Here is a 13,543-nt window from a genome sequence, read left to right on the forward strand (position 1 = left end):
TAACGATCGCGATCAGCGGCCGGTGATCAGTCCGATCATAATATAATTGAATGGATAAAACTGTTGTTAACGTTAACCGTTAACGGACTCGATCAGCTGATTGTCAAACACAACGGATGAGCACTTTAAACTGCAGTCCGATATTCCGCCTCTGCCGCGCGTATTTTTATCATTTTTTGTCATGCCGTCGGCGTCATGCATTTAATTCGCCTATTTCTGTCATCGACAGGTCCGTCCCTGTTTTTCTTTTCCTGCCTCATTCGCTTTTTGTTCAGGACTTCATGATGGCGGAGCGGGGCGGGAGCCGACCGGAAACCGGAAGTGCGGGTGAAGTCAAATTAAGGGTTTCTAATGTTTTCTAAATACGCATTTCATTACAATACAGAATCCACACACACACACACACAGTCTTAATTTTTAGTGGCGTGTTGAAGAGTGAAATGAGACGGCAAAGTCGCTCTGCAGGTTTGAGTCTATTAGTCAGCGTAAAACAACATAAATTCATAGATGAAATGCATAAAGAACAGCATTTGTCTAACAACAGGAAACCAACACTATGATATTTTGTGTGTTTTTTATTAATCGAGCTATTTTAAACCCATGTCACATCAAAAGTATTGCTTCAAAATAATTAATAGTACAGTACAATAGGTTTCACATCAATAATACAGAATCATAACTTATATTTGTTACTACTCAGCTGTTATAATTATCATTGCCAGCTTTTGTACCATTATTTCTGAGAGTGAATAAACAAAATGAGTAATTTTGTGAGAATTATACAGTACCCATGGTAAAATGCATGTCCATCCAGGCTTTAACTGGTGATAAAAAGTACCACTGTAAATGAACTATGGTTTTATTAAAGTAAAAATGGTTTTGGGGTGGATTGATTACCATTTGTATAACCACAGTTTTACTAAAAATACCATGGTTTCACTACACTCCCCAGCCAAAATCAAGTCACCGTTACTTTGGAATGAAATGGGCAAGTACTGAAGATGACTGGATCATTATTGCTGTGATTATTATGTTTCTAGCATGTTATATGTTTGGCAACAGTTCTTTGATATGAAATATGAAAACATCATGACAGAAAAGATTACAAGTATATTTTATTATATTTATTATACACTAGATTCTAGCTATAATTAATAAAATAACTTCTAAAAAAAAGAAATATAGTGCTTTTGGAAGCCATTAAAGCAGGACCTTAACATGAATCAGCCCATCTGTCTCTGATCTGTTTATCCGTTTATGAAATGTGATGCCTTTTGTCCTTCTTATCCTCGCTTTTATATTCTCATCTCCTCAACTTCTCTTTGAACTTCATCCTGGGTCACCATTACACCTAAATATAAGCCTCTCGCTCCTCAGTTTCTCCTTGATGCTGTCCGTTACATAACCTTTTCTGACATCACTCCCCTCCTCTGGAAAAAAAAATAAAAATCTGTATTAAGTTGACCAAGGCCGAAGCTTTAGACCCTTATGCAACAGATTTGTGGAATTTGGGTACGATTTGGATGAAACCATACATTTATGTAACAGCAACATGGTAAAGAGTTTACACTTGTGGAAAAACAATGACGGTCGTGACAAATGAGTGCAATAAAGACGGTTAATGACAATTCTGTAAGCCTTCTGACATGCACACGTGCACTAGAGTCTTCAGTCTTGTTTTTATATGATTTGTATTAGCACATGATCAGCATCACATTGTGTATTCATTATTCTGATGACTGTAATGTTACTGCAGCAATGCATGTAGACAATTGTGTGGTGTGCACATCATAAAGCTGTAGGACGGTTCTGAAAAGGGACATTTTCGGAGAAATTTCTGTGAACAGTTCATGGAAAGGATTTATCATATCATGATGACATGAATTAACGCCCTTGTAGAAACAGCAGGGGTGTTTCATTTAATCCCTGTTTGTCTACTGGCAGCCAGTGGAAATAATATGAATGTGCAATCAGAAGAGGATCTCTTCAGATTAATCTGTCAGGTCTTATTATAATGCTTGTAATGTTAATGTGGAAGATGCAAATAAAATATCACCAAACACATATATATGTCAAGATTTTCATAAAATTATTGCTATTGTTGAATACTCCATATTTGCCATTACCTCATTTCTGTGTGGTGCTTGACAAGCACAGATTATGCTCAAATATTTAACTACAAAAAAGTAAATAAATAGTAATAATAATACATTTAGGATTATGTAAAATATATAATGTGCATAAAATCTAAACAACCTGTTCATTGGTTACCACACAGTGAAAGATTATATTAAATTTAATGAGACGTAATTTTAATATAAAATATTGTAAAAAGTGTTTTATTAGCCCATAATTATCCAATTTTATCTCATAATTTAAGGTGAAAACTAAAAGGACTCGATGTCTCAGTGTGATACATTATATTTGATTCTATTTTATTTAAAAAAAAAATTCTGATGATTTTTATTTTGTGTAGTTAATGTTTACTTCATTATTTTAGTGTCTTGTGCACGTATTACCTGATGGTTATATGTATTTATTTTTGGTTTTCTTCTCTTTCTACATCACATCTTCAATGCTGCAAAACCAGGCAGCCCTACACTAACCTTTGAAACCACTTTATTACGCAAGATCCTGTCCTGGTGTCATGGTCATGTCTCGTTTAGTTTAGTTTATGGTACGTTTACACGACAACGATGTACTACAACAGAAAATGTTTTTAGCTTAAAGACGAAAACGTTGTCAAAATGATCCCTGTTCACACGGATCCGCGAAAATGACTAAAAACGCTGTAGATGGCGGGCCAGTAGATGGCGATCTCACTTTGTAAAGAAACACTGCGCGCCTTTATGAACTGAACACGTAATGCGCATGCACATGATTTTCACAAATTCACGTTTTTGTAGTTTACACGAGGATGATAACGGTATCGTTTTCAAAAACGTACACTTTGAAACCTGTTTGAATCTGCATTGGATGGACTTTTCAATCCCGCTTCCGCAAGATTATATCCACTGCTTCCACCAAAAATGTTTTTACTGTGAATTTCTGGCAAATCCCAGCTGCCATCTTGTTTTGTCCTCTGTAAATATAGGCTAAATATATTGCAATTTTCAAGACTGTAAAAACCTGTTAATTAATTAATTAATAGTAAATCTTGTAATAAAAGGAGAAAAGCAATTAGATCTAACCTTACATTTCGTATAATTTCACTCTAAAATACTGTTAAATGTAAAAAAAAAAAATTAAGTAAACAAATATCTTACAATTTACTGTGAAAAGCTGTAAATCGACATTCCCAGAGTTCCCTGTGTGACACATTTGATGTTTTTTTCATTTTATTTACTATGTTTCTTCTTAGTTTTCTGATATCAGTTGTGAACATAAGGGTTTAATGTCACATATGATGTTGTTAAAGGAATGTTTATTGCATTATTTTAGTGTCACATGTGTTACCATGATGGTGTTTTGTATGTGTGCATGTCACTGTGCACCTTATATTATTGTTTACTTCAGCTTGTAAAACTTGTGATGAACTTTCATTCATCATGTGCCTTTCTCTTTACCTCCAGTGTTAGTATGGTGGATGTCAGTAGGCTATATGTAAAAAGTAAAAATCAGATTTTTGTTGCAATATGTCTTTTGCAAATTCATCAGAAAAGTGCTGTTTTTTCTTTTTTTGTCATTATATAGATCAGTGGCTTTAACCTGTAAAATTTACAGGTTGTTCTATAATTACATTTACATATTGATTGTATTTTACTGAGCTATTCTGGCAATCATTCTTTCTGTAAAAACGACAGTGTACCAGTGTACCTTATTTATTTAATTGAACAGGATTTTTATTTTTTCCGAAATATCAAGGTAAGTAGAGCAGTTCGTTCACTTTATTTGGTGTCTGAGTGTGATTGTTGAGTATGTCAGGATGACCCCTCCCCCGGTCACTTTCTGACACCATACAAAAGCCCTCATGAGCCGAGCCAGTCAATCAGAGGGAGGAAGATCAACTCACCACAGTCAGCACACACACACAGACAAGAATCTCACTCCAGACTGACTGCAGTACAGGGTAAGCATATTCATATTAATATTGTCATTCACTGTTCAAAACAGTGTTTACTTTAACTTGAATGCATTTAATGTATAATGACCTTATGAATAAGCTGATTTACATGGTATACTGTATGTACTTATGCCTTGGTTGCATCCGCAGTTTTGGACACACACCGATCACAGACAGCTCATCCTAATACACACAGTTATGACTGCATGCATCTTCTTACGGGGAGCCAAAATTGTAAGTATGCTGAATATTTACAGTTACAATCATTAGAAGATGTCAGATTTGTTTTCTTATATTTATTATTTCATCATCATCCCATCTTATGGAACACAGCAGACTAATTGTGTTTATAGAAAATGATTTTTTTATTACGCTTAAGTTCAGTTGCTGCCTTAAATTTTGAAGTATATCAACTTGGTTGTACAACTTGAATTATATTAAACTGACTTAAAAGTCGAATTGAATCTCACATCTAACTTAAAAATTATATCATTTTTATGATGTTTTATTATTATGTTTAAAAAAAAAAGTATTTCTATTAATTGTATGGCTAACACTTTATAATAAAGTTTCATTTGTCAACCAACTACATACATTAGGTTACATGTAGAACAATGGAAACTACTTCCTAAGTATTTATTAATCTTAGTTAATGTTAATTTCAGCATGTATTAATATAATTAAAATCAAAATTTGTATCTGTTAATATTATTTAACATACCTGTCACCTGACCTAACATGAACTATTTTTATTAACTATAAAAAAAGATTAATAAATCATGTAACAAATGTATTGTATTGTTAGTTAATGCATGAACTAACTTTACTAATGGAACCTTATTGTTTTTTATTATGAAACAAAAGTCTAAAATATGAGGGGAAAAAACATAACTGCTAGAAAATTGTTATTAATAAATTTGTGTTGAATTACTTTATCCCATTTTATTATGTTTAGTATATATATTTTTTTAAATTACTTTTATTTAATTTGGTAACACTTTACAATAAAGTCCCATTAGTTAACGTCAGTTAATGCATCAACTTACAATGAGCTACAGTATATATTTGTAACAGTATTTATTTATCTTTGTTAACGTCTGTTAATTCAAATGTAACTGTTCTTTGTTAGTTCAGGTTCACTCAGGTCCAATAAATAATATTAACAGATACAACTTTTGATTTTAATAATGTATTGGTAAAGGTTGAATTTAACATTAACTGAGATAAATAGATGCTTTAGAATTTTAGTTCATGTAAACTAATGTAGTTACAAATGGAACCTTATTGTTAAGTGTTATCTTAAAAAAAAAAAAAAAACTTTTTTATTATGTTTCTTAGTTTTTTATAATAGTTGTAGTATGAAACAAATCTCCAAATATGAGAAAAACGGAAATGCTGTGCAATCAGAAAATTTTCATTAATGGATTTGTGTTGTATTAAATTATTGTCTGTGTTTGGCCTGATTCAGCAGACACATAATCATATTCAGCCCCACTAAATCAGCTGGGGTATTAATCTGTCATCACACTAAACCCTTAGTCACATTCAGCCGATAAACCCTCAAATTCATATTAAATGGGAGGAACGTGCCACTGAGTGTATCTTCTTAATGAGATATATTACAATGTTCTGTGACTACTTTAAAAAGCACTTTTATCATTATCAAACTGGGGTTTAAAATAAGCCTTTTAGATTAATCTGGGGGAAAAAAAAATATCGAAATAGAGACCAGGACGTCCAGACGACGTTTGAGAGGATTAACTACCTGTCATTTTGGTTTTGCAGGACAGAGAATTGGCAGATGATGAAATTGAAGGTAAACACACCTGTCAGTTGTGATATGTGGATATACTACTGTCAAAGCTTAAACTGAAGTATGCAAACAAATTATAGATATTACAATATGTCATTTTATTAAGACACATTATTTTACGGACACATTTTTTTGGGACTATTTCAATGAGAAGATTTTTTTTATTATTTACTTATTTACTTATTTATTCATTCTAATTAATAACTTTTATTACTGGAATATGAAATGTGCTGTTTATACATTGATAAGGTTCCAAAAGGAGGATCTTGCAGTGATGCCATGTAACATTTTTGACTCCCTAAAGAACCTTTAAGTGAACAGTTTTGAAAAGGACCATGTCTTCCTTATGCTGCGGTCACACTAGACTTTGAATACACGAAATTTCCACATCAGAGTTTACCGAGCCGAGTCCTGCACATGACATGCGGACATAAAATAATCGTGACCATGCACATCGTAATAATTCATTCCCATGACTTAAAGGAACCGTATGTAAGAAATGTATTTCAATTAATCATAAAATGGCCCTGATATGTCACATCATTTCAAATACTTATATCACTGACAACAGTAGTCCAGTCAGGATATTGTCATTTAAAAGTGAAGTTGCAGCCCTCAACTGATGTTGATGTTGTCATGTTGTGTTTTGGCCTGAAGCGCCACCCTCCACCTATCTACCAATCACGAAGTCAGTAGTGTTTCGGCATCCGGGTTGCCAGCTCTGCTCTAGTTACCACAGCTGCAGCTACAAACGTGTCGGATAAAAAATGTCTAACGTTACGAAACCTAAAAGACCTCGTTATGAATCCGAAATACGTCGTGACAAAGTCCGAAATTAAACAAGGATTTGTATAGGAGACGCCTGTAATGTTACAAGTTAGACTAACATTTACATTTACATTTATTCATTTAGCTGACGCTTTTATCCAAAGCGACTTACAATTGCTATATATGTCAGAGGTCGCACGCCTCTGGAGCAACTAGGGGTTAAGTGTCTAGCTCAGGGACACATTGGTGTCTCACAGTGGATTCGAACCCGGGTCTCTCACACCAAAGGCATGTGTCTTATCCATTGCGCCACACCACCACTAACAGCTACTGTTCTAACTATGTACTGTCACATACGAGCGTACATCTTTACGATTATATTTGGCTAATCGCCATTAGTACATTTTTGCGATGCATAATTACTTCGCAAAACAGGAAGCATAAACATAATTAACAGAAAAAAAAAACGTCATGTGTAGGACTCGTCACTTGCGATTGGAAGCTCCTTGTGGCAGCCTACGTTCCTGCTGGATCCTGCAGACTATCTGGCAACCTTGAGTCAGGGGGGAGGGGGAGGGGATACACCGCTCTACAGTCATTTGAAAGTGATTGCAGTACCAGTTTTGGCCACAATCTTACATACGGTTCCTTTAACTAATTCCCTCATTTTACTAAATCATGGCAACATTCTGATGATTTGTTCCCTTGATTTAGTTCAATCAAAACGAGGGATCGAATTAGTTCAACGTGCCTAAGATTTACTAAAACAAGGGAACGATTTAAAGGCAGGGTATAGGCGTTTTTTTTTTTTTCAGAAACATTTTTTGTTATGCTTGTTGAAAGTCTCTTCACATAGCAGTTGAGTAAAGTGGTCTTAATATACTTATATTAATCATATATCTTCTGTGAAAGTCTCAGGACCAAAAAATGTTCGTCCAATCATTGCATTTGGTTCGTACGATGTCATACCTGCCTGTCAACGTATTTATTTCAGACGTCAGACGTCAGTCACCGAGCGCCGCAAACGAAACAGCAGCCGCCTTTAAGTTCCTCCTGTTCCAAAACAACAAGCTTCTGCTGCGTTCACCCTATAACTACCGTAATTAAGAGATGGAAACCCCCGTGATGTTATACTCGGAGCGGTTCATGTCCTCAGACTCGGATTTATGCGTTTCTAAGTCAACACTATCAACTCCGAAATGAATCTGCAGCAGTCGGGTGGTACAAGTCAGGGCTCTTTAAATAGTTTACGGTCATTATTATTGTAATGTTATGTGCTTTGAGACATTTAACGCTGTCTCTGCTGTGTACGCTATCATGTGTTTAGAGGAGGCATGGCTTTGGAGACGCTCTGAAGGGAGGGTGGGATCTTATGCTTTCAAAGCTAGCTCGCTATTGCTAGCCTGTCCGAAAATTACTTACCTAATTACATACCCTGGGAACGAATTCTTAAATCGTGGCCGCAATATATATATTTATGTTCGCATGTCATGTGCAGGGCTCTGTATTAACATACCGAAATGTGAAACTTCTTCACACAAGCTTGCGTTTCCAGTATTCAGCATTCTTATGCGCATGAATGGAAGTCAAGGGAATGAAAAGTGTTGTGTGACGCCACGCCACATAGTGAGAAGAACATTTTAGTAATCTAAAGAACCTTTTTCCACTTTTAAAGAACCTTTTGTGGAATGGAAAGGTTCCATGGATTTCAAAGGTTCTTTATGGAACCATCAATGCCAATTAAATGACCATTATTTTTTAGAGTGAACTTGATGACTCTTTCTTTGTTCTCAGAGCTGAGAGAGGCATTCAATGAATTTGATAAAGATAAAGATGGTCTTATTAGCTGTAAGGACCTGGGAAACCTGATGAGGACGATGGGTTATATGCCAACCGAGATGGAGCTGATCGAGTTGGGCCAGAACATCAACATGAATTGTAAGTAGCATAAAGAGTGTCTTTTTCTATCAGGCATCCCAGACAGCAGTATAGTGTCGGCCCAGATCCGGGCCACATCTGGTCCATGTGGATTTCACGCGTAACAGATCTGGGACGACACTATGTTGCTGTCTGGCTTAAATTCAAAGTACTGGCATGATTGTTTTGCATACGATATTAGCAAAACATTAATACACCTGCAAAAAAAGTAAAGGGAAACATGTTTATCTATTTGTAATCTGTTTTCACTTTCTCTTTGTCTCAGTGGGAGGGAGGGTAGACTTTGAAGACTTTGTGGAGTTAATGACCCCAAAGCTTTTGGCAGAAACAGCAGGCATGATTGGTGTGAAGGAACTGCGAGATGCTTTCAAAGAGGTGAGAAGACAAACTAAAGAGAAACATGTGTCTGTTGATGCACAATGACGAGCAATTAAGGTATTTTGTGGATTCAACCAAACAGAAGGCGTCGAAACTCTCACCTGGCTTCAGCAAACTCCATTTGACCTGTTACCATAATGTTATCTCTCATCTTAGCGGGTGGGAGGAGGATGAAGTCCTTAGTTAATGAACTAAATTTGCTCTGGATGGAAAGCAGATCAGTGGTTCTCAGTTCGTGGGTTGTGACCCAAGTATAGAGTACATGTGTGTTCTTCAGAGGTCACGGCCAGCGTAAATGCAAATATCATTGAGAACCACTGTGCTAAACAACATCTGTATTTTCACATAAATTCTGTTCCTTTTTCCCGTCTACAGTTTGACATGGATGGCGATGGCTCGATCACTACTGAGGAACTGAGAAGTGCTATGAGTAAATTACTGGGAGAACACATGAACCACAGAGAGATTGATGCTGTCGTCCGAGAGGCCGACAATAATGGCGACGGTACGGTAGATTTTGAAGGTGAGAAATGACACACATTTTCAATGCACGACATGCTAGACAAATCAAGCCTTTATAGACTCCTCACACTTCCTACACATTTACGTGTGAAATGCTTTTCTGCTTGTTTTTGCAGAATTTGTGAAGATGTTGTCAAGCTGCTGAGAAAATCATCTTCTTCTGGATGCTGCAGATACATAAAACATACATAAAGCAAAATGATTGCACTCAAGACAGCATATGCGTGGACGTAGTAAATATAACAGAAATGTACAGAAAGACACCCCCCCACACACACACACACACACACACACAAACTATGCAAAAATCTCAAGCTTTCAATGCAATACTAAGTTATTGATCTTAGAACTATATTCACAATATTTATCTGAAATTATATATACAATAATATCATCTTTACATTATTTTTAAATGATATTTCCTCAATAAAATACAAAATGATGAAATAAATGAGTGATGTTTCTTTTTTTGTGTATGTCAATGTGAACTTTCTTGAGCACTCAAAAATCCAAAAAGAAGAAAGAAATCGCATACTTCCCCACTAATAGGTGAAAAACAGTATGTGACAAGAGTAGTAAGTCTGAATTTCACAGTCCTCATGAAAGGGTATCCGGAGAACCTACTACTTCTGGCATGATTCTGAAGTGTGCATACGATGGACACTTAACTATCCCATGAGGTCATGGGAGAGGATCTATGAATGGCTGTGAAGTGACGCAAATGACTCACATGATAATGACAACATGGCGAATGTAGTACGTCCATTACATTCATTCTACACACAATCATACTATATAAAACATACTTTTTTTAGCAGTCGCACAGTAGTTACTTATTCAAAATAAGAACCTTTTTAAGAGAGCATGCGGTTTCGGATGCAGCCTCTGTCTAAATGCATCACAACATGAGTTCTATCTCCTAATCTTTATGCCTGAGACCTTCAGATTAAGTGACTCTCAACTGGACTCTGCTCTTCAGCACGGTCCGCTGTCGTCGACGACATCATTTTTATGAATGATGCAAGATCCTGTAGGCTTCCTGTTGCCAGATATCTCCATTAATCTGTCATTTCTCAGAAAAAAAAAAAAAAAAAACTGAAACAAGCCATGTAATCTATGCACTGGGCTGCTGCCGAGAGCAGATGGTGAAGATTAGAAATCACTTTTAAGAGAAACTTTCTTTGGAAGATTAGAGGGGATAATGGAAGGATGATGTGATGTGAGGAGCTGAAAGATTTTGTACTGTTTATGAGTGATAACCCCCCTTAGGGTAAACAGAACCAACGTGAATGTATTGCAGATATCATTAATGTCAATATTTTAATGTACAACATAATTTGGGAATTTAGTCTGATTCAAAGGGGAATCGAATAGCCAAATCCTGACTGATGCGAGGTGGAGCTGGGGAGGGAGAAGGGTAATTCGCTCCCGAGAACGTGAGAGCTGTTGATAATACTGAAGGAGCTTATATGTGAATGCTGGCAGACGTGGATCAGCTGAGAGTCAGCTGATGCGAGCTTGACTAACATGACCTGCCAGAACTAACACTACACTTGATAGGCTATTATGCAAGAACAACACCTTAAAGGGTTAGTTCACCCAAAAATGAAAATTCTGTCAATAATTACTCACCCTCATGTTGTTCCAACCCCGTAAGAGTTTCGTTCATCTTCGGAACACAAATTAAGATATTTTTGATTAAATCTGAGAGCTGTCTCACTCCTCCATAGGCTGCTATCCCAGACAGCAACATAGTATCAGCCCAGATCCGGCCCAAATCTGGTTCATGTGGATTTCACACGGTCCAGATGTGGGCCGGATCTGGGCCGACTATGTTGCTGTCTGGGATGTGATTTCATTCTGCCGGCCCAGAAAAGTTAGTAAAGACATCGTTAAAATAGTCCAAATGACTACAGTGGCTCAACCTTAAGTTTATCAAGCAACTAGAATACTTTTTGTGCGCAAAACCCCCCCCAAAATAACGACTTTATTCAACTATTGATGTTCTTCTGTGTGTTCCTCTGATTGAGTTCACGAGACGCCTCGACACATGAGCGAGAACTGAGAAGATGACGCTCACGATCATTTGATGGGAAAGTGTGAAAGGTAAGACATTCATTTTGCGGCATTGGTAAGGGACTTTTACGTTTACAACAGTGAACAACTGTATGTTTTTTATTAACATTAACAAAGATTAATAAGTACAGTAACAAATGTTTTGCTAAATGTTAGTTAATGTAAGTTAATACATTAACTAATGTTAACAAATGAAACCTTGTTGTAAGTGTTACCCAGTAAGCTTGTAACATTTATGACCAATACTGATTTATGCATTTTATTTTTGAAGATAAATAGACTGGCATAGAAAAAATTATAAATAAATAAATAGTTAGTTAGTGGTCCATAACTCTATAAGATATTATTGATCGATTTTGGAACTAATCGGAGAACACTACTGTTAATCTGCCAAGTGGGCACATACTGTATATCTGCCAGGATAATCTCAAAATGGCTAAATATCATTTTGATTAATCTGCCTGACTGAGTCACTAATCATTATTAGGGTAGAGTGGGGGAAAAAACCCCCTTAAGGAAAATGTGACATTACAGTGAAACAAAACATAAATGTGACTAGAATTGCCATCCCGGTTTTGAGTGACTATGGCAGGAGTTATTCACCAAATATTAAAATTGCTCAACCTTCATAATTAATTAGTATTTTCACTGAAAAATATTTTTGTACAAAGGGGGCGTTTTGCCCCAGCGGTGGGGTAAAACGCCCCCCAAGGTGGGGTAAAATGCCCCCTTTCTTACCAACCAGTTTGCTTCATAGATCAACAGCAAAATTAACAGACAATAGTTTTTAATCTCTAAAAGTGAAAGGCAAGTAATGTATCAACATGTATATATATTAATATTTATTTCAGCAATGTCCAAAATAGCCAAATTTAACTACCTTCCATCAGTGAGCTAACTTTGCTAGCAAGCTAGCTAGTTAATGCTCACTTGAGGTAATTTTTTCATGTTTTGTTCAAATATTTTGATTTTACCACCTAGATATACTGCATTAAGTGTAAAACAAAGGATTTGATAGACAGAAATATTTTATTATAGTAATTATGATAGAGAGAAACTATGCCCCCAGGGGGGCGTTTTACCCCACAAGCTATGACTTTAAAAAAAAAAAACTTTTTTTTTTAAAATAATTATATTCCTTATAAATAGCATATGATCTCAAACTACAGACTTCACTATTCATCTATCATACATCACTGTGATATCCTGCAGAACAATATTCTCTTAAACACTTGTTTACAAATATCTGAAAATTATAGCATTTACCATGTAATCCTCTTCTCTTCAAATATGTCGCTGGTGTCAGCTTCTCCATAGAGATTTGTATATCCCCGTTATCAACGTAGTGCATAGCAACAGTAAAAATGTATCTTGAACACTTTTAGTGGTTATTTTGGGAAAAACAGGTGGGGGGGGGGCGTTTTACCCCAGGGGGGCGTTTTCCCCCACTCTACCCTACTAATTCCTATCAGCATAATACATCAAACAAAAACAAGGTGACAGGAAATACTTCAACAGAGACCTCCAAGGAAGTTTAAATAAATTGCACAAAACCCAGAATGACAGAGTGTCACACTTGGTTGCAAACATGCTAAATAAAAGAGTTGGATTTAATCGCAGCAGTATTTATGAACTCAGAAACATCCTTCAAAACCACTGGAACAGATCAACCAATAATAAACTGACGAGAAACGACAAAAGACTAAAGCCGGGTACACACTTAACGACTAGCTGAGAAACTTTCTAAGACTGAACTGAACACACTTTTAAACTTTTAAACACCGACCGTGAACACCGACTGGGCGCGACTCGGCTTGTTTAGGCATGACCAGTCGTAAGTATCAAATTACATTCATAATCGGCCTTACAGTCGTGTAAATGCAAACTTTTGAAAACGGGTTTCAAAGTGCAAGTTTTTGAAAACGATCGTATCCATGTTAACGACAAAAACACGAATTTGTGAAAACGGTGACGTCATGCGCATG

The 13,543-nt window shown here is 36.1% G+C and overlaps 1 protein-coding gene across 1 annotated transcript; it reads left to right on the forward strand.

Annotated features, from left to right (window-relative positions):
* Nucleotides 1-3,986: 3,986 nt before the first annotated feature.
* cabp5a (calcium binding protein 5a) lies at nt 3,987-9,926 on the forward strand. The gene is made up of 7 exons (XM_084434473.1): nt 3,987-4,069; nt 4,214-4,297; nt 5,849-5,879; nt 8,439-8,582; nt 8,848-8,957; nt 9,336-9,483; nt 9,599-9,926. Exons 2-7 carry the CDS (start codon nt 4,262-4,264, stop codon nt 9,625-9,627), a joined length of 498 nt encoding a protein of 165 aa, XP_084290599.1. The 5' UTR covers nt 3,987-4,069; nt 4,214-4,261; the 3' UTR covers nt 9,628-9,926.
* Nucleotides 9,927-13,543: the final 3,617 nt, after the last annotated feature.

Source organism: Rutilus rutilus (assembly GCF_951802725.1).
Source record: "Rutilus rutilus genome assembly, chromosome: 16".
Taxonomy (NCBI): Eukaryota; Metazoa; Chordata; class Actinopteri; order Cypriniformes; family Leuciscidae; genus Rutilus; species Rutilus rutilus.